Source organism: Ursus arctos, unplaced genomic scaffold, assembly GCF_023065955.2.
Source record: "Ursus arctos isolate Adak ecotype North America unplaced genomic scaffold, UrsArc2.0 scaffold_14, whole genome shotgun sequence".
Taxonomy (NCBI): domain Eukaryota; kingdom Metazoa; phylum Chordata; class Mammalia; order Carnivora; family Ursidae; genus Ursus; species Ursus arctos.
This window is the reverse complement of record NW_026622808.1, coordinates 59175771-59202195: the sequence shown is the minus strand read 5'-3', so window position 1 is coordinate 59202195 and position 26425 is coordinate 59175771. Positions and strand designations below refer to the sequence as shown.

The 26425-nt window shown below is 41.9% G+C and overlaps 1 protein-coding gene across 1 annotated transcript in view; it reads right to left on the bottom strand.

Moving 5' to 3' along the window:
• ITPR1 (inositol 1,4,5-trisphosphate receptor type 1) overlaps window positions 1-26425 on the bottom strand; it is a 320227-nt gene that overhangs the window by 169994 nt on the left and 123808 nt on the right. Inside the window, exons 6-16 of the mRNA XM_057311892.1 lie at window positions 26100-26186; window positions 23410-23568; window positions 21427-21525; window positions 20266-20349; window positions 20010-20156; window positions 14704-14799; window positions 13192-13236; window positions 9094-9248; window positions 2862-2961; window positions 1749-1909; window positions 1106-1247 (exon numbers count right to left, since the gene is read on the bottom strand). Coding sequence (XP_057167875.1) covers window positions 1106-1247; window positions 1749-1909; window positions 2862-2961; window positions 9094-9248; window positions 13192-13236; window positions 14704-14799; window positions 20010-20156; window positions 20266-20349; window positions 21427-21525; window positions 23410-23568; window positions 26100-26186 — 1275 coding nt within the window. The remainder of the gene's footprint in view (window positions 1-1105; window positions 1248-1748; window positions 1910-2861; window positions 2962-9093; window positions 9249-13191; window positions 13237-14703; window positions 14800-20009; window positions 20157-20265; window positions 20350-21426; window positions 21526-23409; window positions 23569-26099; window positions 26187-26425) is intronic.

The window sequence follows — 26425 nt, the reverse complement described above, 5'->3', positions numbered from 1 at the left end:
GGAAATCCTTGCTGAAACATGATGGCGTGTTAATAAATTTTGTCTATCATCAACTGACAGGAGAAAGGATTCTCAAATCCCAAGTTCCTATGGAGAACTGTAGGACTAGTAACTAATGTGTTTTTCTTTGGGGGTTAGGGGCCAGGGATTTCTAAGCCAAGGAAATGGCCCATATTCAGCTTTAGAGAACTGTACTGTATGCAGCCCTGTGCACTCCATCTACCCTTGTCACCTCCCTATCATTTGTCTTCACACCAGTTTAAATTTACACCGGATAATACCATCTATATATGTCCTGTAAGCCATTTACTCATTCTTCATGGTAAGATTTTCTGGTGGTTTATAGAGTTCCCTATTTATCAAACACTCCTCATCCCCCAGACCTATGAAATAACCTTAAGGACACACAGCACTTGCTATTATTTTTGATGAAAATAAAGTTGTCAAGCAAACTCTTCTTGGAGTTCCTAACAGGTGAATTCTCACACGTTGATATTCAACAAGCGTGTTTTCAATTGAACTGAGCTATGAAGCTCTGAAAAGACACAGAGGAATCTTAGATGCATATTACTAAGTGAAAGAACACCGTCTGGAAACGCTACATACTGTATGATTCCAACTATAGGACATTCTGGAAAAGGTTAAACTATGAAGTTAATAAAAGGATCAGTGGTGGCTGGGGGTGAGGGGAGGGAAGGATAAACAGGCAGAAAATGGAGGATTTTTAGGACAGTGAAAATACTGGGCATGATACTATAAGGACGGATATGTCATTATACATTGGCCTAAACCCAAAGAATGAGGGTAGAACACCAAGAGCAAACCCTAATGTGAGCTACAGATTTGGGGGGACTGCAGGTTCAGCCACCGCAGTGGCACGTTAATGACGGGAAAGGCTGTGCGCGTGCGTGGGCAGGAGGTACACGTAAACGCTGTGCCTTCCACTCAAGACTGTTATGAACTCAACATTGCTCACAAAATCAAGTCTGTTTTCTCCAAAGTCACTTGATCAAGCCTTCCAGGTGGGAAACATCCACGTCCCTGTGTAAGAGCAGCAATCCCACTGATGTCTTACAAAGATCCTGGTGTATCGCATCTCACAGACCTGCTTGAGGATATTCTGTTCTCTCATCAGCTTCTGCCGTTCTCTGTTGGGCTTGGAGAAGACCACCTCAAGGACATCTTGACCAGAGTTAGTGCCGCCCGTGACAAAGTAAACCAAGTCTTCCAGCAGCTTGGTCACAGACCTTAGGGGAAAAGAAGCTATTAGAGATAGGAAACGTTCAACGTCCAATAGGTTGGAAGCTTCACCTTGGAAGACTCAGGCCTAATGAGCCAGTTAAACATAAGCAGATCCATTCTTCCCAATTTCCCTGAAAGTGACAACCAATTGCCAAAAAGAGTAAAATACCCACATTACTGTCCACAAAAGGATAATCACCTTCACAAAATATGAGCCATCAAAAATTTTATTTCAGAGTAACACTGGCCCCCAACGTTTAGCTAGGTAGTTCCAGAAGCCAAATTGGAGACAGAGAAAAAGACCGATCTTTTCAACTTTAGAGACTTTCAAAGAAGTGAATGTGGTTTTTGAAAGCCACAGGTTGAAGCCACATACAAATGCTAAGGCCTGCTCCTCTCACACAAGGCTGTTCAGAGTTGGCATTTTCTCTTTCTGCAAGCACGGGATTTCAAAAATCCGTGGTGGCTGAGGATGAGCGTGCCTGGTTCTTGCGGGAAGCCCTCACCTTCTTTCATTCTGGGTGATGGTGCCCTTCTCCAGCTTCCCGGCTATGGAGCCCAGCACCTTGCTGGCATCGTTGGCAAAATCCAGGTCCCGGACCTCAGCGGGGGAGACTGGAACTATGGCAAACGCTTCCTTATCCTCTTTCACGGGGGAGGTGCCGATCTGAAGAGCAAAACGGTCTTTACGCAACTGTCTCGGACTGAGAGAGCAACACATTAATCAGACACTAAACTTAAGGCGCACTAGGCTGGAGCTATCCTGCAGCTAAAATTAACTAGACACAGAAAACATCTGGAAGGAAGTTCCTTAACAGTTGTTACCTCTGGAGAGTCTTACTGTGGGGAAGTGTGAGGCAGAAAACGGGCTCTGGTATCATTTTATACTTGTTAAAGGAAGCTGGTTAAGACTGTTAAATTTAAAAACATGCATATAAATACACAAGGAAAAAGCAAATGAGCAAAATGGTAATTACGGACTCAGAGTATTATAAGGGTAGACAATGCACCCGTTCCTTCACTTCTTCTGTATACCTGAAAATGTTCATAAAAATAGAAGAAAAAAATTCCAGTGACCTCCCCCATCGCTAAAAACAACGTGAGCATATCATTTCACTTGTTAAAAACAAAATCCCTACGTTTGTGAATGTATGCTCTATGACCCTGGAGAAGGTAGTGATGGAGAGGGCGGTGAGTTCAGGGAGAGAAACTAAAGGGGCTGAGACAACTCTCAAAAAATAAAAGTATATTTAAATACACAGAGAGAGAAAGAAATAATAAAAATCGGGGGAAACTGACTAGGTATCTGATGAGCCTGAAGGCACAAGCAAACATTCCCTGAGCCAAAATCATCCTTCAGACAGACAGGAAACCCAGACAATTGCTCAACCTTTAGGGCAAAAGCCATGGAATAAAAAAGTTCTGGTTATTTCAAAAAGCCTGGGCTTGCTTGAGCCAGGTCCCTTGGAGAGAATTCTTTCACTGCATTCAAGTTTGTCCATGACCACACACTGGCCAAACCAACAAAATGCAGTCCCTACTCCCCCACCTGTTCTCAAAGGAGCCCTTTCATTAGGGAACACAAGAGCCTAAGGAGGCAGCCAAGTTCCCGAACTTACTTTCAGCATCACGGGTTTTTCCTCTTCTTTGTCGATGGGGATATTTGTGCTGTGAACCCAGGTATTAGTGCACAGGTGTCTGAGCCGGACGTAGGAGTTTCTGAAGTGGGGGGAAAAAAGGATTTGGGGGACAGGAATTTTTAGGTTCTCTATAGCCACTGGCCTAGAATATATTCTACCAAAATAAAAAGGGATCACCAAAATGTTTTTTTGTTACATACACTGGACAATATAGACTGAGAAGCAAATGGCTGCACACTGAGATATATTCTAATCTATTTACAATAAGAAATCATTCATAAGGATTCTAACACTGGGATATACTATATTTCTAAATAAAAGATCACTCCTATGAATGAGTATCTCAGAACAGACTGAGGAGACAGAGTAACAAGTATTTCCTGAGTATATACTAATGCATGTCATCAGAGTGGATAAAGCAACACCTGACATTTTCGTATGGATCAAAAAAGCAAAAAATAAAATTACTAGGATAAAATAGGAGTTAACATTTAATAATCTTGTAGTAGGGAAAGCCTCTGAAGCATGCAACAACATACAAAGTCCATAAATTTTAAAAGTCAAAGATGGATACATCTTATAATACAGTTAAAATTTTTTTATTCTATTTTTTATCTTTTCAAGTATAAAATAAAATAAGGAGTATTTTTTCCAAATACATTTCAACATCTATTAAGATAATAATGTATTTTATCTCATTTAATTTTTTTCCAATAACAAATGTTTTTTTTTCAAATTAAAAAAAAATTTTTTTGCAAGTCATATGATTATTTACTTATTGATTTTGTGTTATGTTATGTTAGTCACCATACAGCACTTCATTAGTTTTTGATGTAGTGTTCCACGATCCATTGTTTCTGTAGAACACCCAGTGCTCATCACAACACGTGCCCTCCTTAATTCCCATCAGCGGGCTAACCCATCCCCCCACCCCAAATTTTATATCTTCTGTAAAGAAGGAAAAAAAAATCAGGAACAAAGCTGAAAGAAAAAAGACAACCTGGGAAAATGAAAGAATACCACATAGGATAACAAGGTTATTAATCTGCATTTATAAAGAGATCTTCAAAATCAGTAAGAAAATAACATGAATACTGGAAATGAAAATGAGCCTAGGACATAAGCCAGGAATTTAATAAAGCAATATAAATGGCCAATAAACTTGGAAGTATACATTCAATCTCCTTAGTATACAATTTATATAAATTAAAACTATGTATCATTTTACTCTATCATATTCCAAAGATCTTAGAGACTGACATAACCAACCCAGTATTTACAAGAGCTTAGGGAAATTACACTCTCACCAGGAGAGTGAGGAGAGGTTAACAGGTGAAACTCTGGAAGGGAGTCTGGCACTTTATAAAATAAGTAAAATGTATCTACCTTTTCATCTAGCAATCCCATTTTTAGATTTTTCACTTAAAATGACAGCACAAGTACAAACTGGGGCATAGAGACATTGAACAAAGCATTATTTACAAGAGTTGTAAACAATCCAATGCCTCAATAATGGACTAGTTTATTGTAGGACATACACTAGAATACTAAATATTTAAAGTGATTATATTCCATATATACTTGGAAATATGTACAGAACATAGTGAAAAATGTTAAAAATAGCTTATAATTCTATTTATGATAAATTATATACATGTTATCTGTATGCCCAGAGACTTGTCGAAAACTACATAAACCATAATGTTAACAGTGGTTATCTCTCAATAGTTAAATTTTTATTTAATTTTTATTTGCTTCTTTGCTCTCCATGACATTAACATTTTTGTTGTTTTTTTTACAGTGAACATGGATAATTTTATAATGTTTTTCAATTTGCCTTAAGGGAGTAGTAGAAATAATGGCATAATTCTTGCATCAAGAATCTACCACATTATTGAGACAAGATCAATGAACATCAAGCAATAGTAAGTAACGGGAAATGCACATTAAAAAGCATTAAGTTGGGAGCAGTCAAGGTAAGTACTGAAGGACCTTTAGAAGAGGAGATCAATGAGGCTTCAGAAAATCATGGAAGTTTTTTGTCACAGAAAACTTGAGTTGGAACTTTGAACTTTGTTGGGGCTGGGGCAGACAAGGGACCACAGACATCATTTGCATTAAGGGGAATTTAGAGCAATGGTATAGACATGGAAAAGAGGTGAGGGCAGGGAAAGTATCAAACCAGACACCAACTTCAGTACATCCTCTCTGCCTTTTGCTTTCCCTCATTCTAAATGCCTTGAACATTGGAAGTAAGGGCAACCATAGCGATATTTATGTAAACTAGAATGAATATACATGAAGCAACATGAAGAAGAAATCTGACATAGGTTTGCAATTCTTTTTCTTCTGAGAGACTTGGACTCATTTTAATTTCAAAGTATAACCAAAACTTGGAGCTTAGCTTTTAACTGGATGATCACATTCTATAAAGTCCTAGGTCAAATTACATTTAAGACACAAAGGGCATTCTATCAATTCATCCCAAATCCCATTCCCATCCTTAACTCAAAAGCCATGAGAGCAGGACAGTTATAAAACAGCCACAAAGTTGGATGCTCTCCCAAGGTTCATTTAATTCATCTATTTTACATATATTGAATTTTATTGTATTGTTTAATATGTCCAGGATTTGCCATTATCCTTTTCATTTTGGCTTGGAAAGATTCTTTTAACCAGTGACTATCACAAAAATTCCTTTGCTGATACCATTTCTGAGACATTCATTTATCTACTTTCAGACTTCCAGACCTTCAAACAAGCAATATTTAGCACAACTTTAAGATGCAGGGAAATGAGTGTACTACACCTAAGGTTTTTTTATCCCTCCACAGGACCAATGAATAAGAAGCCCATTCAATCAATTCTGGCTCTTGGGTTGTTGGTCAAAGGCAAAAATGGATAAAAAATTTTAAAGCTAAGACCAAGTCCAAGATCATAACTGGTAACTAACACTGGTAGACCATACCAGACACTTTTTCCATGGTGAAAACAAGACTTCCCTTGTTTAAGAGTTTAGAATCCATCTACCTATGGACAACTGTCCACCAAGAGTTTTCAAACAGAGAAACAGAAATGAATCAAAGTAGATATGGAAGCAGGGTCTCTAACCAGCCAAAGCTGCTTGGCCATCTCACCTCAAAGATTAGACTCACTTCCCCCTTCCTACAGGATCATGTGCATTTCGAACCCATTGGGGAATATGGCCAACTAGCACCTTACTCCCCTTGCCAAGGGAATGCCACGAAGCACCTTCTAATAAAACAATGATATTTCAAATCACAGCGTCCTATTCTTTGTTATTCCTTGCAAACTAAATCATTTAGCATGTAATATAAATGTCATTCCCTTGTCTCCTGGGAACCTAACCAAATTCATTAAATAACTACCAGAACAGAGGACATGACATATGGAAACTTACTTAAACCAAAATGCAACTGGGTTCTACAGACCTGTACTCATCTAGTTAACAAGTCAATGAGAAAGGAAGCTTTTAAAAAGCAATCTATAAGGGGCACCTGGGTGGCTCAGCAGGCTGAACATCCCACTCTTGATTTCAGCTCAGGGTCACAAAATTGAGCCCAGCATTGGGCTCCGTACTCAGAGTGGAGTCTATCTGGGATTCTCTCTCTCCCTCTGCCTCTGCCCCTCCCCCTGTACTCGCGCGCGCGCTCTCTCTCAAAGTAAATAAAATGTTAAAAAACATAAAAAGCAATGTACCATACTACAAACCATATTTTAAAGGGATCTCAAAATGGATCAAAGACCTGAGACTAAAGAGCAAAAACTATAGAACTCTTAGAAGAAAACATCAGCATCATTGGAATGATGCGTAATGGTTTCTTAAGGAACCAAAAGCTTAAGAAATCAAAGGAAGAAATAGATAAATTGGACTTTGACAGAATTAAAAACTTTTCTATTTCAAAAGATACCATCTAGAAAGTGAAGACAACCTAGAGAATGGGAGACAATTCTTGCAAATCATATATCTGGTAAGGGGTTTATATCTAGAATAAAGAACACTTAAAAACTCAATAATAAAAAAGACAACTCAATTTTTTAAATGGGAAAAATTCTCCTAAGATGATACACAAGTGGCCAATAAGAAAAGACGATGAACCTTATTAGGCCCCAGAGAAGCGCAAATCAAAACCACAAATGAGGTGTCGCTTCACACTTACCTGGATGGCTCACATAAAAAGACAGTAACAAGCACTGGAGAGAGAGAGTGTAGAGAAAGCGAACGCTCACACACAGATGGTGGGAATGTAAAATGTGCATCCATGTTGAAAAATGGTCTAGCCTTCCTCAAAAGGTCAGTTACCATATGATGTAGCATTCAACTCCAAGGTATATACCCAAGAGAATGGAAACTTACGTTTCCTCCCCCACAAAATGTGTACATGAATGTTCACAGCAGCCTGTGAACCAAAAAGGGCAAACAACCCAAATGGCCATCAGGTAATAAGGAGGTAAATATGGGGTGCTGGCTGGCTCAGTCAGTAGAGCAAGCGATTCTTGATCTCGGGGTCATGAGTTCGAGCCCCAAGTTGGGCACAGAGATTACTTTAAATAAACAAACAAATCAATAAATAACATTTTTTAAAAAGGAGGGGTATTAACTCTTCTTTTAGAAAAATAAAACATGAAAAAATAAGTGGCTAAATACAATATGGCATAACTACATAATGGAATATTATTCAGCAATAAAATAAAATGAAGCACTAATACATGCTAGAACATGGATGAATCTTAAAATACTAAGTGAAATAAGCCAGTCGCAAAAGACCACATGTTACATTTATATGAAATGTCCAGAACAGGCAGATCGCTAAAGACAGGACCCAGGTGAGTCTAAGGTTGGAGGGGGAAATGAGAATGATGCAGAAAGGGTATAATGTTCTTTTTTGGGGGAAAAATGTTCTCAAACTGTGATGATAACTGCCTGACTCTGCTCATCCCCATATGACTTAGATCTCAACAAATCTGTTATTTAAAAAAAAAAAAAAGCAGTCTAAATCAGGAGTTCCAACCCTGGAGAATGCAAAGCTGTGCACATACTTGGGATTTTCTAGAGAAACATCTCTAGCTTTCCCCAGATTCTCAAGGAATTAACAACCCAGCAAAGTTTAAGAACCAAGCAACCCTTTAACTGGATGGCCATGGAAGGCCTCCTTGCAATGTAAAATCTCTCCTATGTGGACACTGTCCTCCGTTTATCACTTCAACAGCACAAGGAAGGTTCTCCTCTACTGCTGATAGCACTCACGCAGCACTGACCAGTTTCACCGCCAGGTTGAACAGGGAAACGGCAATGACATATATAAATAATGAATCACAAAAAGATACTCAATGAGAGGGCCCACGTGTAAAACGTACAGATGCTAATGAGATTGCCGCTAACGAATGCTGTGTTGAAAAGTCAGCATTGCCCCCAACAACCCTGTCCGTCTTCAGTGTTTAAGATTTTGGACTCTGCAAAGGGACTGGCTGACGTCTGATAATTTGACAGGGAAACGGCAATGACATATATGAACACTCTGAGCTTTAGTGTCTTCACCTAGAAGAAGGGGCAAATAGTAATACCTAGCTCACGGGGTGGGAGGGTTGTGAAGATGAAATTATGTAACACAAATTAAAGTACTCAGCATTGAACATGGCATGCAGTCAGCACTCAATAAATGTAAGCCTTTATTAATATTGCTGCTGATTTTGGTGTTAAGCATGAGTTCTCATCCCACTTAGAGCCCAGTTATTCCCTCCACCAAAATGCATTCTTCTGCAACCAAACTAAGAATCAAATTTAACAAAATAACCAAAGAACACTGGTCTGACTTCTCAATACTCTACTACATACTCAGTGAACTGCAAATACTCTATTTTCCAGAATTTCTTTACAATTGTTTATTCAGTTGACTAGGAGACCTCTCAAGTTTGGGAATGAGGACATGAGTCGAGGAAACTAGAAATATGGAGCTACTTGAGCTTATAGTTTGACTTGTTTACCTAATAAAACACTTCTTGGCAACTCCTGAGAACTTGTAATTAATGAGCCATAAAAAAAAAAAAAAAGTAGCTGCCATTCCAATGGGCAACCAGAACAAATCCTTAAGCTTCAAGAAAGGCAATGATGATTTGGATTCCAAGAAACCCAGCCAGGCCACGTATACCAGCTCTGACTCACTCAGGATAAGCCATTTTAGAATCCTACCTTGGAACAAGGCTATCACCTCCACGGAGAGTGGTGGGGTCTAGCTCAAAAATGGAGGAGATGTCATTGCCCTCAGGCACAGAGACCAGGGAGTACACCATCTTGTCTTGGGCATTTCGCAACCTGCTTCGAGAGGCGTCCTGATCAGGGTCCACCTGAGGAGGAAAAGTCATCAAGTCATGGATTCTGCACGCCAGACCCTTCCCTCACTACAATCACTGCACAGTCCACAGGAACAGGGAAGAAACAATAGTGAACATCAGCAGTTGGCAGGAAAAGAACCACAGTTTCAGAGCAGTCATGAAAGATGATAATCGGCCACCCACGCCAAGAATATTTACATGCTACCTCCTTGTGTTGCAATAAAAATGTTTAAACAATGCAGGGTTACAGTAACAGATGTCCACGGAAAGAGTGCTATATAGGTGATGAAGAAGTCCGTATGGCTACACCCGTCTGCAGTAGTTGGAAGAGAAAAGAAGCACTTTGAGAAAACTCATCCTGTGGATTTGGTTATGGGTCATTGTGTTAATTTACAATTAAATTGTCTAGCAATAATATGATACATCTACTTCCCAGGAGAAAAAGTAAAATAAAATAAGCCCGAATCCAAGTGTTCGTAAGCAGAGATCCCAGTGTGGCCAAGAAAAATAACTGAGAAGTCAGACTAGCCCTGAAAAAAATGTTCATAATTAATCAAGGAGCGCTGCCGATGACAATTCAGGGAAAAAGGGGCCTCTCTTGCTATGTAAGGGATTTGGCAGAGGCTGAAGAGAATCTCTGACAGTTAAGACTAATGAACAATGACGAAAGCTTTCCTGAGAAACTATAAAAACACATTCTAGGCTCCAGAGCCCATCTGCCTGAGTGGATTTAAGCAGCATGCTTAGACTGTCACGTCCTCTCTTAGGCTTTGCAAGGTGTCTCCCAGTGCTGTGACTCCACGTGGGATTATTTTTAATTTTTAACATCCTTGCAAGAAGAACAACATCCACTTGTATCTACTGGGAAAATCACATTTTCTTTGTCACTAACTTGCTTTGCTTGGGCTGAGGCACCAACCCCTTTCCAAATGGGGAATGGATAAAAGGAAATCAAGTTTAACTGTCAAATGAGAGAGCATGAGAGAATTTAATTCCAGGGCCTGACATCTAGGACTGCAGGCAATAATCTGCTCTAGGAGTTCACTGGCGGCCCCAACTTTCGTCTGAGAAAAGGAAGGGAGTGGGGGGAGGGTGGAGAGAGGGGGATGGAAGGAGAGAATGGGAAGGAGGGAGAAAGAAAATACAAATGCTTCTTTTAATACCCAAAAGCTCTGTGTCCTCCTTGCAATGCCCTCTCCTCTAATACCCTGCGGCACGACCTAAACAAACCCACAACTCGTTGTTCTCTCCACCCTCAAGTCTGAATCAAGTGGAGATCACCAAGGACCTCAGTTCAAGGAAAAGCTCTGTCCTCTTCTAACCTCTCTGACCTGCAAAGTCTTCCACACGCCACTTTCAAAATATTTCTGGCTTGAGACACACAGCTTAGCTACAGGCTGGCAGTTCAATTTCAGACCTGCCGGAACCCTGAAGAAAAATTAAAATTGCACGGAGTGCCTGTATCTGGACTGTGACTGAGAAAAGTGTCTTCACGTTCTTTGTGCGCAGTCGGCGTTTGCCACCTAGTGGGAGGAAAGGCGCATGTACAAAAGGCTGCAAGACAAGAGCCAGATTGGGGTTGTCCTTCCTCTCCCTCTGGCGTCAAGCGTGTGGCTCATGGGCGCTGCTAAATGGAGAAGGACGAGCTCAACAAGCTAAGTAAGATTCCAGGCCAAGATTCCTACAAGCACTGGAGGCCAGTCTTGGAGACGTACGTGACCCACGAGCAGAACACAGTTTCCTCTCCCAAACTTTCCCAACTCCAGCTTTTCTGCTCAAGTTTTCTGGCCCACAAGAGGGTGAGGGGTGCAGGACTCTCCCAATGCTAACACCTTCCCCACAGAGGCGGGAGCTGGGCCGCTGGCCTCGTGGGTGCAGGGTGAGCTCCCCAAGCCCTCCTCCCTATGAAGACTGCACCCAAGCAACAGCCAAAGCAGCCAGGGCAATGCAGTCTGGATCTGCACCCAAGCCTGCTGGCACATTCCACCACGGTGCCATGGAGAAGCATGAGAAAATAGAGAGATGCATGAACACTGAACCAAGGCATGTGATGAGTTAGGACCACGCTCTGGTTCCTCATCAGTCCCACAAAAGATCATAAAATCTCCCCTAACTCCTTCCACACGGCTGCTGTGCAGCCCAGATGAGCTCATGGAGGTAAAGGCGCTACAAAATGCTACTGATCCTGTGCAACTTACGCAAGTGTTACTTACTGAACTTACCATGAGCCAGGTCTTAGGCACCACACCTCACTTGGTCCTTATGACAAGCATATCCACCACTTTTACAGAGGAGGGAAGTGAGGGCCAGAGAGGGGAATGTAGCTCATTCAATCACACAGCTCACACAAGGGGGGGTCTGCTATTTAAACCCAGGTCTGCCTCTTCCCTGCCCTGCTTTGGATCAGTATGTTCTTCCTCCTGCACTACAAATGCCAGACCTCCCCACACCCATCGAGAAGCCAGGAGAGCAGCCCCGTTCCTCACAGAGCTCAAGGTTCAAATGGACATGAGCTCTCACTGGCAGAAGCCACGGCTCTCCTTCCAAGTCACCTGAGAGAGGAGACTTACTCTGTGTTACAGCCCAGAAGGCAGCGCTAATACCATTAGATGCAAGTTCCACAAAGGCGGTTCTTTCTCTCAAAATAAAGAAGGTGCAAGGACAAGAACTGCCTTATGAAAAATGGCGCCCCTGCCAGTCTAAGCCTCTGAAGACCGGCCACATGAACACTACGCACGGATGTGGGGCAAAGATTTCCCTGCACGTTGGCAAAAAGTCGGACCAGGTCAGTGCTCTCCATCTTCCAGGGAACGTGGAAGGGCAGCTTTCAAAATGAACTCTGGAAGTAAGGGTGAGGAAGATGAAAGGAAGGAGCAGGACCCTCAGCTGCTCCCTCAAGAATCGAGAAAGACATGCACTCCTGTAGCACATCCAGGAACTCATGACGTGCAGCCCTCAGCTAGAACTCCTCTTCATTCCTTCTAAAGCTAACTTTCTATCAAAATGTAACTGCAAGGTTCATCCTTCCCACAGAATTCGGACTTTCCAAAGACAACTGCATTCTGTATTCTCTCTGCCCCAAACCCCTTTACTCATGAATCCACTTTAAAACCTGTAAGTTCTTCCAGAATTTTACACCCCCCCCAAGCAAAAAAGAAATAAGCTCAATACCACCTACCATATTCACCAGAGATGATCACATGAACGCACAATGTCAGCGTAGCAACTATTTGCATTTTTTTTATCCTAGACTAGAATGAAGCACTGCACAAGAGAAGGGCTTTGTTGATAGCCATCATTTCCATATAACACAACCACTGCCCTCTTTAACCCACAGTTGTGGACAGTTCAATCCCCAAGTGCCTCCAAATCAGCATTAATTGGTTATGGCTTCAAAAGAAGGATCCTGTTGGCATTAAATTCCAAACCACATTATAAAGTCTATTTCTGAGTTTGCAGAAAGCAAGGACAGATGGTTAGACAAGTGAGTGTCTAATCAGATGTCAGGAGCACCACACCTCATGTGTTACCTCCATCATCTAAATGACACTATCCCTCTCACACACTCATTCCCTGAAAAAAATCTGGGTGAGTCATAGATTGAGGTCAACAGCAACTGGATACTCATTTGTAAAAGGCTGACTTCTTAAGAAGCCATCTCCGTCTCTAACCTAGGGGCATTCCAAGAGATATCATCAATTTCTATAACTTAAAGGTAGAGAACCCTTGACTAAGCACACAGAAGGAGCATCATCACTGATAGTCTTTGACCAATCAGAACACAGGGAGATATGACTGCCCTCAGGGAAGGATAGAACAAGACCCTCTTTTAAGGCATCCTAAGGTTTCCCCTTCCCCATCACTCAATGCTGAATGGCAGTTTCTCAAGTGGGGTTCCAGATCATTTGGCCTCACCCTACCGGATGGAGACAAGAAGACTCTTGCTCATACTTACTGAGGGCTGAAACTCCAGGCATTCTTCCTCAAAGTCAGGGTCTACCTGATGAAAAAGAATCATTAGGAAATTAAAACATCCATTGATTTCTCCAGGACTCGGCCCCACTTGCAGGAGACTTCAAGGCCTGCGAACATCTCTGAACAGCTAAAAACTTGTCCCTTCCCTCTGTTCATGAAACCAGCATGCCACAACAACACATATCACATGAGTACAACACACACGGAATGATCTACCAGTCACCAAAAGACAGCTCTCAAGTGTCGACAGAAGAACACAATGAGTTCACTAGCAAAGCAACAGTTAGAACCCTAAGATAGATAAAAGATCAGTATCCAGTCACTGATAATCCTGCTTAGTTTTAGTTAGAAATAAAAAATCTGTGGCCTCCAGCAAGAGTTACAATCGCTTCAGAACATAACAAATAATGCAACCACCATTGGCTCTTTGGCAAACCAGGTAATCAACGTTTCTTTCTCATAGCAGGTTAGCTGGGTCCATAATTCCTTATGGCTTCATTTTAAATTTCAACTTAGTCTTGACCTTTGGTTCTTAAGTATTTCAAAATCATCACTTCTTACAAGTATCAGGCATCCCAGAAGGTTCAGTACATTTAGATTCGGCCTTCTTTGGGGTCAGCTGCAGAAGCAATACTGGCACCCACGCATCACCTTGAAAATCTCTGAGCCATCCCACAGTGGAACCAGACAACGGGAGGTATCTTTTGATGTACGACTAGAATCTGATAAGAATATGTATCGTGCATCTTCCAGCAAATCAGAGTAAAATTCAGCATCTGTCACATGATATGATGGCTCCTTAATGTAACACAAAAATTAAAAAGTAAATTCCTCCTGTCCTTCAGTACTGAGTCTTGCCTTTCCTCAAAAACCTGTTACAGACATTTAGGGTAAAGTTAATTTCCTTGATTATTGGCATTCCTGCAAGTAAAACATAAGACCCTGTCTATTCCACTCGTGCTCTGAGCACCAGAATAGTTGATAAAGTTATCTAATTATTTATGTGTCTTAATGTGTCCAGCTTTACATACCATGTTTCACTACAGCTGAGTCTTGGACATTCATGTTAGGAGTAGGGCTGGTAGATAAGATGTGGGGAGAGTAAAGTGCAAGAGCAAAAATTTCTATAATCCTAAATCCCAGATTAGCATTCTTTTCTTTCTTTTTTTTTTTAAATCTACTCTCTTAGCAGCTTTCAAATATACAGTATAATTAACTATAGTCATCGTGTTGTACATTACATTCCCAAGACAGTATTATTTTCGAACTTATTTTCTCCCCACATCTCGATCGAAATCCCTGTGAAGTACTAAAATGTGTTAATCATCTTTACCTTTTCTCGCCTATAAGCAGGGAAATTAGGCAGGAGGAAACAGAAAAGCAGAAGGAAAAGCAAGGTGACTGAGCATCTAACTACCCAATGGCCACAGGTAAATGAAGAAAAAGGAATGTGTCAACCTTGAAAGAGAAAGACACAGAGGCTGCTACTTACCTCTGCTGCTAAGTAATGCCCTGTAGCAAGATGCTTAAAACGGAAGAGGCTGTTCCAATATCCTGCTCCACCCCGACATGGGTCATGTTGGACTACCTACAAGAGGAGGAATCATCAATAGGAGTGGAAAAAACGTCAACCGATATTAAGACAACACTGAGACTTCACACATAAGTCATAGTTCAGGAGTGATATGTACTAGCTGAAAAAAAAAGAGTGTCTTCCAACAAAGCCATTGCAAGTATCATACATAACGTCAGAGCTCAAACATATAGAAGTGTTAGGTTTCTCCAAAGAAGAAATAGTCTCCCAGTTAATATGAAATGATTCCAGTAAAAAGTTTGATGTTTTTCAGATTATTTGCTTTAATCATAATAAAGCAGAAGTTAAGATTCTACAATTCATCCATAAAAGGCATGACAAATAAAGAAATTTCAGAGGAAACTGTGAAGCATTCTATACTTGTACTCATTTACTGAAACACACAGATAAGCCAGTGCTCTGAAACTTGAAACTCACAGAGCCTGGGCCAATTTATCATAAAAATACATGTAGCTTCAGCTTCTGGTCATGATGGAATAACTGGCACTGGTAGTTGGTGCCATGAACAACTAAACACTGCACAAAATGTATGAACTTGCTATAGACAACTAGGAAACTGGATAAAATACAGGAAACAACTATGTTCAGATGTTGGACAACAGGTAGTACACAATTGTGATCTCTGAGAAAAGGGAAACAAAGTGATCTTCATGATTATTCCAGCTCTCTGCTTTAAGGTCCTCTCTGGATGGTAGCATTGGGAAGAAGAATCTAAGCAGAAGACACCGGTCTGAGTTGAGGAGATACATCAGAATTTAGGGAGACTGAAGTGGCTGGAATTTGTGGGGACAGAATACAGAGCTACCCACAGAAAAAGCTCCAGACATCTACATAGGGGCCTCCTTGAGGTTTTGGTTGAATACCAAGTTGCATATGTGTAAGGTGGGACCACACAAGGCCAAATGAAGAATGACAGGAAAGCTGTAAGCTCTATGTTCTCATTGCTCACTTGGGGCTGGGAGGTGTTCTGAGAGATTCCATGGAACACCTGGGGCATTCAGTAAAAATGTCAAAAGGGTTACATCTTAGTAATGGGGCCAATCCAGCCCTAAAAAAAAAAAAAAAAAAAAAAAAAAAAAGACTGTAACACATTTGACTTAGCAAATCTTTAAAATAAGCCTCCAAAGCATCAAACTGATTCACAAGTAACTTTACTGTTGACAAAACTCCAAACTCTTTAAAAGAAAGCAACAGAATACAGACACTCCCCAAAATAGCACCACAATGTTCAGTATATAATCATGAAGCACTGGACAGATGAGAATCAGGAAAATGTGACCCATAAACTCAGTGACCTGCCAAACAATATCAAATGATCCATCATATCTGTGTGGGTTGGTGGGGGCAGGAAAAATATTTGAGAAAGAATGAACCCAAATATTCCCATTTTGATACACAGATTCGAGAAACTCAATGAACTCAAAGCAGAATAAACACACACACACATACACATCTACTTACCCATCCACCAAGGCACATTATAATTAGATTAATGTAAACCAGAAATAAAAAAGAAAAATCTGAAAAGCAGCCAGGAAAAAAAAAGAAGACACTGTATACAGAGAACAAAGGTAAGAAAACACTGAATTCACATCAGAAATAATGCACACAAGATGACAATGGATGCACAACTTGGAAGAACAGAAAGAAAAAAAACTGTCTACTTGGATTCTGTATCCAACAAAAATAGCCTTCATACGTGAAGGCCATGTGGAGAAACTGGGACCTTAACACATCACAGGTGGGAGTATCAGCTAGTGCGATCTGGCAGGGCCTCAAACAGTTAAAAAGCGTTACCATACAACCCACAATTCCACCTCTCAAAGAACTGAAAAGCCCATGTCCTCACAAAAACTTGGTATGTGAATGTGCACAGAAGCATTATTCCAAAGAGCGCAGAAGTAGAAACAATCTAAATGCCATCAAGTAAGAAAATATGGAATATCCATACGATGGAATATTATTAGCCAATAAAAAGGAATGAAGAACTGATACATGTGGCAATATGGTTGAACTTTGAAAACACGGTTAAAGAAGTGAAAGAAGTCAGATACAAAGGATCCCATATCACAGTACACTATTTACAGGGAATGTCCAGCACAGACAAATCTATAGAGACAAGAAACGGTGATTGCCAGGAGAGCAGTGGTTTGAGGGAAAACAGGTGTGATCACTATGGAAACAGGGCTTCTCTTGGAGTAATGAAAATGTTCTAAAATTGATTGTGGTGATGGTGGCCAAACTCTACAGACCTAATACGAATCATTAGTAGGAGCTGTATCTCAATGAAGCTGTTAAAAAAAAAAAAAAACACCGATTTTTAAAATGAAGGTGAAATATATTTCCTTATTTTCAAATGAGAGCTAAGAGAATTGGTCACTAGCAGGCCTGCTATACAAGAAATGCTATACATGGTATCGTCTTCCTTTTTTTATTTTAAAGGAGCACTTACGATTCCAGAATCTGCAAGAAAAATATAAAAAAGGGAGACATTCAATGTTTTCCTAGAACATGCAGGGAAAAACCAGCAGGAAACAGTTTTTTAGGGAATAAGAATTAGACAGCTGTTTCTTCGCAGAAGAAAAAAAGAGAGAGAAAGATGCTCTGAAGTGGACTTCTGAGTTAAGTACCTGAAGTTTTAGCAACATAGACCTTGAACACCCTCCACACAAACTTGTGATCTTTAATTCATTCCTGTCAACTTAGAAGTGAATAAGACATGGTACCTGCTTGTAAATGTACTCAAGTCAGCCATGGTGACTCTGCAGGGTTCAGACCTTTGGCGGCGGGGGGGGGGGGGGGGTGGGGGAGACGGTTCATGACAGCATGTTAAAGTTGCAAAAATGTTTGTGAAATGATGTGAACTGTGCAAAAATAACCTGCTCAAAGAACAAACAGCTCCATGGAAATGGGCACATTAAGTTAACAAAATGACGGTTTACTTCTTCCTTTTTTCCCTGTATTTTCAGTTTTTCTTTAGTTTCCACTTACTACTTTAAATTCACTTGAGCAGTAGTTTTTGGGTTTGTTTTTTTTTTGGCACTAGTATCCAAATCACCATGAAAAGTGGTTCTGAAAGACTGTTTTGAACATACAAAATGCTGTGCTGAGTACAACGGTGACATCAGTGACCAATGACAAAGGTCTAGCTCACAAGGGCTTTCTAATCTAGCAGGATTGACAGCGTCTCTATGTAGACACTAGCTAAAAAACTCCCAACAAGTGGTATGGGTGTGGAAGAAGGAGAAAAAGAATAAGAATAAGGAGAAGGCAGAAACTGAAAACTTCGTGTAGGTTCCTTTCATCATGAAAACTAGAAATTTTTCTATACAACGGCCAAGATAAACCTGAGTATTACAACATCCATGTTAAAAGAGAGGTAAGACAATTTTTAAAATGGGCAAAATATTGGAACAGACACTTTCCTGAAGAAGACACACTGATGGCAAATAAAGACATGAAAAAATGCTCAATATTATTAGATATCAGGGAAATGCAGATTAAAAGCACTAAGACATTTCACTATGCGCCTATTAAGATGGCTGGCATTCAAAGGACTAACCATACCACGTGTTGGTGATGACGTGCAAGAACCAGAACTCTCACATCCTGCTGCTGGGGACATAAAATGATATGAGCACTTTGGAAAATAGTTTGGTAGGTTTTTTTTAAACATACACCCACCATATGATCCAGCTATTCCATTTCTAGGTATTTAGCCAAGAGGAATGGAAGTTCATGACTATGAAGAGACTTGTACACATCTGTAATGCCCTCAGAAGCTTTAGTTGTAACAGCCAAAAGTCGGGATCAACTCAAATGTCCATCAACAGGTGAACAAACTGTGGTATACCTCACACTAAAACATTACTCACCAGTAGAAAGGAATGAACTATTGACACATGCAACAACATGCACGAATCTCAAGATAATTATGCTGAGTAGAAAAAAAGACCAAAAAGAGATTACATACCATCTGACCCCACTTAAAGTTCAAGAACAGAGAATACGTAACCATGGAGACGGAAGTCAAATCAGTGGTTATTTCTCTAAGAAGAAACACAAGATAGTGCTGGAGAGAAGCTCAAGGGAGCCTTCTAGGTGCTGCTAGTCTTCTACTTCCTGACCTGGGTGCTGGTTATGGGACTGTATGTGCACGTAAAAATTCATCAAGTTGTATACTTTCGACCTGGGCACATTGTCTGCTACACCTCAATAAAAACAGAAAACAATTAAAGCAGGGAGGAAGAAGAGAGGAGGCAAGCCAAGACAGAGAAATGCACGTACCCCAAGAGCTGCAGTTACACAGACGGAATGGCTTTGGGGAGGGGCTAAGTCCCTGCAGCTCAGGCCCTCATCACCTCTGTCACCAAGCACTCATGCCATCGTCTGTGGGTCCCATGATTCTAGTCTCTCTCCACCTCCTCTCAATAAATGACATGCTGTGAGCAGAATCACTTATCTCCGTAAGTAGCACACTGATTATGTTACACCCCTGCTCAAAACTCCTCTCCAAGCTCCTCCCCTGCCTAGGGCTTAAATCCCAACTCCTCACAGCCTGGATAGACGCCCTTCAGGCTCTGGTCTTCAAACCAGTATCTGTTTCACTTCCGTGCCTATCCGCTGCTCCCCACCGAACTGGGATGCTGAGCCTTACCTTAAGGCTGCCTTATATTCCCAATTCCGTGCCACCATCTGACATGAAGTGACCTATACTCCACGCATCTCTGCCTTCAGAAATACCCATCATCCTGTACGTACCAGCTCAGATGTCACCTCCTTCACCCAACCTGACCTCCCTCCCTCATCCCAATCCCCAGAGCATGAGGAATATGTCTCTGGCCGCTTTGCCATCCAGTGATCCGGGTTGTCTCTCTTCTATCCTATCCCTGACATGAGTCACCGATGTGTCCTGCTGAGTAGGCACTCAACTACATACTGTTGGGCAGACGAAAGAGCAAGGGAAAGGAGGACATGGAAGGAAAAGACGATCAGATGGCCGAGAGGAAGAAACTTCCAGCTTCAGTTGTAAGTTTGCTTCCCAAGTAGACATCACTTTCCTCCACAAGCACACCCAGCATCCTTCAGATAGGGCACGGTGTGCTTGTTCATCTGTTATCCCGACCCACTTTTGGAAACAGGTGGGCTTAAGTGCCCTACAGATCCCCGAATCTTCTCTCTCCCTCTCCGGCCCCGCCCCTTACCTCCACCTCCCACAGCGCTTTTGAACTCGTGGCAGATGTGGCTGACTGTCGGCCCGTGGTTCTCAGGAAGACGTGCTGTTTCTTCCTGTGTTCGTCGCAGGTAAGGAACTTCTCCTGCTCCGCATGGAACAGCCTTACCACGTCACCCTAAAAAGTCAGTACACGGAGGGATTAAGGACGATGACTTTTACAAGAGAACTTAGCTGCTGCCCCACGTGGAGCCACGTGCTTCTAGCCTGAGAAGTACCAAACTCACCCCCTTCAGGATGTCATCTTTGTTGTCACTCCATTTCATGAAAAGGACTATTTTCCAGCTTGTATTGCAGTTGACAGAATTGACCTGGAAAATAAATGACAGTTACTTTTTCATATTTCCCTCCCAACGACTGTGTCTTCCAGCCCCAAAACTCCTCACTACAGCCAAAGAGGCAGGGCTGTGCTTCGGCCCTCAAATCCTACCAGCTCACACCATTAAGATCACAGGAACCTCAAATTTGACTGGCCTTGCAGATATGTTTGGTAATAAAGGGTGCATTTGTGCCCATCACCATATATGCTCAAAAGGACTAGAGGAACCTCACTTTCAGCCTTTCTTCTCCAAGTCTCCTGTTCTGTGGTCAAAAAGTAAAATCTCAGTAACAACAAGTACTGATAAACAACAGGTACAAAGAGTCCAGCAACTAAATTCTAAAATGTGAATGACAATCACTAGCAACGGCAGCCACTGCTTGTACCCTCCATATGTGCCAGGCCCTGGGCGAAGCACTAACATTCACTACTATGTTTAGCCCTCAGCAACACCCTAAAAAAACAGTAAGGACCATCAGCCTATTTCAGACAGGAAAGCTAACGCACAGGGAGATTAGGTAACTAGCCTCCAAACGCAGAGCTAGCGAATGGCAGATTTGGGATTTCACTCCACATCTATGTGACCCCAGAGAGCTTGTGTTCTCAACCCGTAGACAAATATTTATGTCACAGTCAAGTTACTGTCCTTTTGTCCTGTAATTGCCAAATTTGAGGCCAAGGAGATGTATTGCCAAAATCAACATATCCCCATTGCCAGGCCGCTGATGGCCTGTATACACCCGTCTTAGTAATCTGAGACATTCTCCCAAGGGAAACAAACTGGAAAAAGATGCCCCTCTGACCAGAAAAATTTGGTAGAAGAGGCCCTTCTCTGGCTTAACAAATTAGGCAATAATCCCCCAGTTATAGGACGCCTAGGGTAGCTAACAGCCCTCACCCAACCCCACATGGCAACCCTGATTCTGGGCCTTGGTTACTCACCTGCAGAACAGGTATGCTGCCCCAAGTCACCAATAAGGTCACTTTCAGCATGCACATGCTCTGGCCTCAAGAAGGCCTGCTCCTGCAGACTCTGCCTGCCCACAAGCCATCACGTGGGTTCCCTTACCTCGTTGCAGCCGGGGTTATCCACCAGCTGATGGCTGCTGGCATGTAGGGGCTGGCCAGCATTGACGGGGTTCAGTACAACCTTGTCACCTATGACCACCTGGAAAGGAAGAGACCAACAGAGCTTTTCACAAAACAGGTCAGAAGTCTCTGGTGGAGGGCAGCTGGGCATCCTTCGACCACCCCCTTGGATATGGCACCCCCTCTGCCAGCACAGCCAAACCCTTCGTAGTACCAGCCAGCCAGGCCCACAGTCCCTGTCCAATCCCTGGAGAGATGCTAAGACCAGCATGGGACACCACTGCCAACTGTCAATATTCCCCTTTTCCTATGTTAACAGAGATCTATAAATAAGCTCTGAGTATTAGGAGTAGAAACAGAACATTGCCTGAAGGAAGTCTATTTTTAAATGAATAAAGCTATAATCTTCTATATCTAAAGCAATGACTTTCATACTTTGTGGTACAAGCCACAGTAAGAAATACATCTCTATTATATCCCAGCCATACCTACTTAAGGGCACATGTGTGCGTGTATATATACGTGTGTGTGCATATATAGATATACACATCTATATTTATCCGAAACAGAAGGTACCTCCCTAAAACAATACTTAGCTCATTACGTTGAGGACAGCCTGATCCTATCTATTCTACTCCACCTTCTATGATAGTCACAAGCCACTACACGGATCTGAGTCCACTAATAGACCAACACTTGTAAAACACTATCCTACAAAGGAGAGCCAACCTTTCGACTCCATCTTACCTTCTCAACTAAGGCACAGCTAACTAGGTAAGTTATAGAATAAAAAAGCCAAGGACTTGCTGAAAATGAAACTCAGGACAAAGCGCCTTTATCTTTTATTATGAGGCTAGAAGGAAGGAGAACAGAAATGATGGCTTCCTAAGAGGTAAAACTCATCTATTTTCAGTTTGCTACATGTGGGGAGCATATACAATTAAATTTTCCCCTAACACTATAGATAGATAGATAGATAATTACCTCAAAAAAATCCAAAACTTATGGTGAAAACTAAGCTTTACTGGACTTGTTCTCCTCCTCTCGGTTGAGGATCAGTATTTCCTGTACACCAACTGGGAAGGAATGGTCTGCTTCTACCTGCTTCTGGGATACAGCATATAATATAATACATAGCCCAGCAAATAAACGAACATATACGCTGCCCAAAGCTTGTAAACTTAAATGGCAATACTGAAAATGGTAAAGCCCAGTTTGAGGTTAAGGCTAGCTGAGCATTTTGACAAGATTTCAAGCTGGTTAAGGAACACATTTCGTTTTAGTAAAAAACTACAATTTCCAAATCTTAACAAGGTCAGAAGTACGGCTTAATAGCATTCAAACATACTTGTTGTCAAGTATATGCCCACATAATGACATACGAATATAGCTGACGAGTATCAGAACTGCTCTAAGTCACATGGAAAAGTATTTCAGCGGCTTTATGTCCTAGGGACCCCACAGGAGAGGGGCCAGCTCAGGACCAATCGCAGTCACTGAAACGGGATGGAGAGCCTGCCGGCTTACCGGCTTACCGATAAAGGAACAAGTGAAAGAATAATCCTAAAAGCCACTCTTCTTCCCTGCTGTATCTAGTTATCTACTCTTCTTCTTTACTAACTTTATTTCCAAAATAGAGAGGCGTTTCCATTCCTCTAATGATCTAGAATGACAGGGACACTGCCCGGGACATCTATATATGATAGCTGTTTTCATGATGAAGTTACTGAGGTAATGGGCTATTCATACAATTTCTTCAGAAACTCAGTGGGAAAAACACAGCTACTGTATTTAGGTCACACTTCTCTCCAAATTTCCCTGTTTCCCAAACACTGGTTTCCATAGTGACTCCCTTCTCTTCATACAGGATGAGCCTCTGGTTCCAACTATAAAATTCTCCCAGTTGACGTTTCTATACAGTTAGGGTTGGAGGCTTGGCATGGGGCAGGGAGTTTGCACTTACACTGTCTCCGATGGAGCGCAGCTTGTAGAATGGCTGAATGTAAAACCAGGAGCCCTCATTTCCCGCCTCGTCCAAAGTCACTCTCATGGCGTTCTTCTCCAGCAGAGCTGGAAGCCTCTTATTCACAGTTAGGTATTTATTACTTTTCAAATGCAGGAGCTGAAAACCCACGGAGAGAACAAGATGAGTGTCAGCAGGTCTCTGAATCTCTACGATGCCTCTCTCAGTCACATCATATGTATCAAACATTCCTTCCAGCCCTGAGCTAAGTGTGAAGTTAGAGGGTCACCGAAGTGCCTGAGGCAGGGAATCATTGGAAAATAAGGAAGAGCAAAGGGAGAAGCAGCAGACAGATCAAGAATTATTTTATTTTTCCCCCCAACATGGCCATGGACAAGACGGATGTTGTTCAGGTCAAGTGCACCGTCAGCAAGGAACAGCACTCTGCCATCTGCTACAGGTAGGAGCCCAAGCCCATGTAAAGGAGCTGAGTAACGGCAATCTCAGTATCGCTGACCCTAACATGGAGCTAAGGAAGGGCACTTCTGAGCACAAGAAAGAGTTGAAGAGATGACCCTGTAAGGGGGTAGTCATTTCATGTGGCATAACATGGCTGCTACGAATTTCCACCTTCAACTGCTAAGCACTTTATTCTTGATTCTTGGGAGAACCAAAGATCTAAATGTGAAACAGCTTGTCCATAGTAGGTCTATACCAAGAAGTGTTGATTAATGCTTCCCAAATTAACAGGCTATAAGAGAAGATGGAAGGTTAGATGAAAGATTGCCCAAATCCTGGAGAAATCTTAAGACCAGCATGGAACATCATTGCCAACTGCCAATATCCCTTTTTCATATGTTAATAGATACACTCTCTAAAACATTCCTAGGAGGTCCAAACTCTTCTATCAATGTTGTTAGGGTCATGAGTCTAATTTGCGAGTCCCTGGCATCCCTTGGCCATTATACACAAGTGGAAGGCAATGCCCTCTTAAGTCTTCTGGTGAGTGGCCCCTGACGCTCCACACATCTGGCTAGGTGCTGAACTCAGTTGGTTTATAAATTGACATTACCTAGAGATGGATCCCAAGATCCAGGCTTCGAAGAAGTAATTACTTATTAAAGTAATATCAGCTAAAATGTATTCCGAGCTTACTCTGTGACAGCACGGTACCTCTCAATCATTCTAGGAAACAAGGACTATTATTACTCCCATTTTGCTATTGAGCAGACTGAGGCATGGCAACATTGCCTGCCCCAAATCTCAGAGTCATTAAGTCACAAAATCTGAATTGGAATACACTTAAGGGTTTACATTCTTAGCCCCTGTGCCCACCTGCCATCTTCAGGTCAAGCCATAATCTCTGATCTAGCCACATGAGGGAGTCCTAAGTTCGAAGGCACTGGTCTGGCCCAGTATGAAGCTGATACTGAACTCTGGGCCCACCTGGCCCCTTGTATCCTTTCTCAGTTGGACAGAACTTGAAAGGAAGGCGGAGTGGGACTGGCAGGACCTATCTTCAAACAGATTTGAAAGCCACTTTACTATTCCAAAAGGCCAAATAATAATAACGCATTTAAACATAAAAGGTTGCTATTACCAATGTGGCGATTCTACTTTTCCCATGCTCTAGATTACCACTGTTCTCTAACAAAAATAACAGTGGGAAGGAATTCCTTTGTAACCAGTCAAGTTTAAATGGTAAGTGCTATCTTTCAGAAAGGGAAATAATGAAGAAAGATAACCAGATGGGTCAGGTCTTCAAAAGTTGGTCAACTATTACCCTTTGTGTCCGTACCAAAATGATCGTCACTAGGTAAACAGAAAAAGGCTACAGGGGCACCTGAATGGCTCAGCTGGTAAAGCCTCAGACTTGGTTTTGGCGCAGGTCATAATCTCAGGGTCGCTAGATGAAGCCTCTGGTTGGGCTCCGAACTCAGTGGAGAGTATGCTTGAGAATCTTTCCCCTCCCTGTCCATCCCCCTCTTCTTCTCCCCCCTCCCCCTGCTCATGCAGGCACTAGCTCTCAAATAAATACATACATAAAGTCTTAAAAAAAAATAAAAACAGAAAAAGGCTACATTTGGCACTGGACCTCCTCACACACTATTTTCTGCAAGGGTAGACCCAGATAGATTTTCTTAGCAACCCCCTCAGTAGCTATTTCCTAAAGTGTGTTTTATCCCCATGCCAACTTTAAAGGCACAAGGGATAAGCAAGTAAACCTCACAACCCGTGAGACAAGACATGAGACCTATCATCAAATATTCTACCTGAAGGTACAGAATTGCTCTCATTGCCCCTGTGGCCAGCTCTTGTACCAACGGATAAAAGTTACAGGCAAGCCAATGTTTACCCAATAGAAAGAACTTTCAAGGAAGGCAAATGAAACAAAAGTGCAGCAGCCAGGCTCATTTCCAGATAGGGAACTTCCCACTTAAAATATTTGCACAGAACTCTAATTACCAACTACAGGGCAGAGTAGTGGCTTCTCGCACTGTGAGAGGGCCAACTCAAAAGCCTAAGAATCTAACCCACATAAGAAGAAATGCTAGGCCTTTTGCACCAGACTGGCTGTCTCCATGGGAGTCCTGTTGGAAAGCTGTCCAAACCCAATCTCATGTGTTTATTTTTTGGTTTTGTTCTTTGTAACGCTCCAGCTCCAGAAGAGAAGAGCGGCCATGACCTACCTGGATCACGTTGCCATACTGGATTACGGTCCCCAGCAATTTCCTGTTTTCTGTCTCATTCTGCTTCTTTTCCAAGTCTGCAGCATGCTGTACATGGAGAAGGAAGACTGATCACAAAGAGGAAACAATGGCTTATATTTCTCCACAGTGATGCAAAACCAGTGTCACCAGTTCATACAAGAACCACAGGAATAAGCAAATACCTAAGCAAAGTGAGCAAGGGGGTCAGGAAGCCATCCCACTCTGCCCTTGTTTTTGTTGGCCTTCTTGGCTTTTTTTAAATGTATTTTTTTTTTTCTTTCAGGGATTTATGGACATCTGCTTAG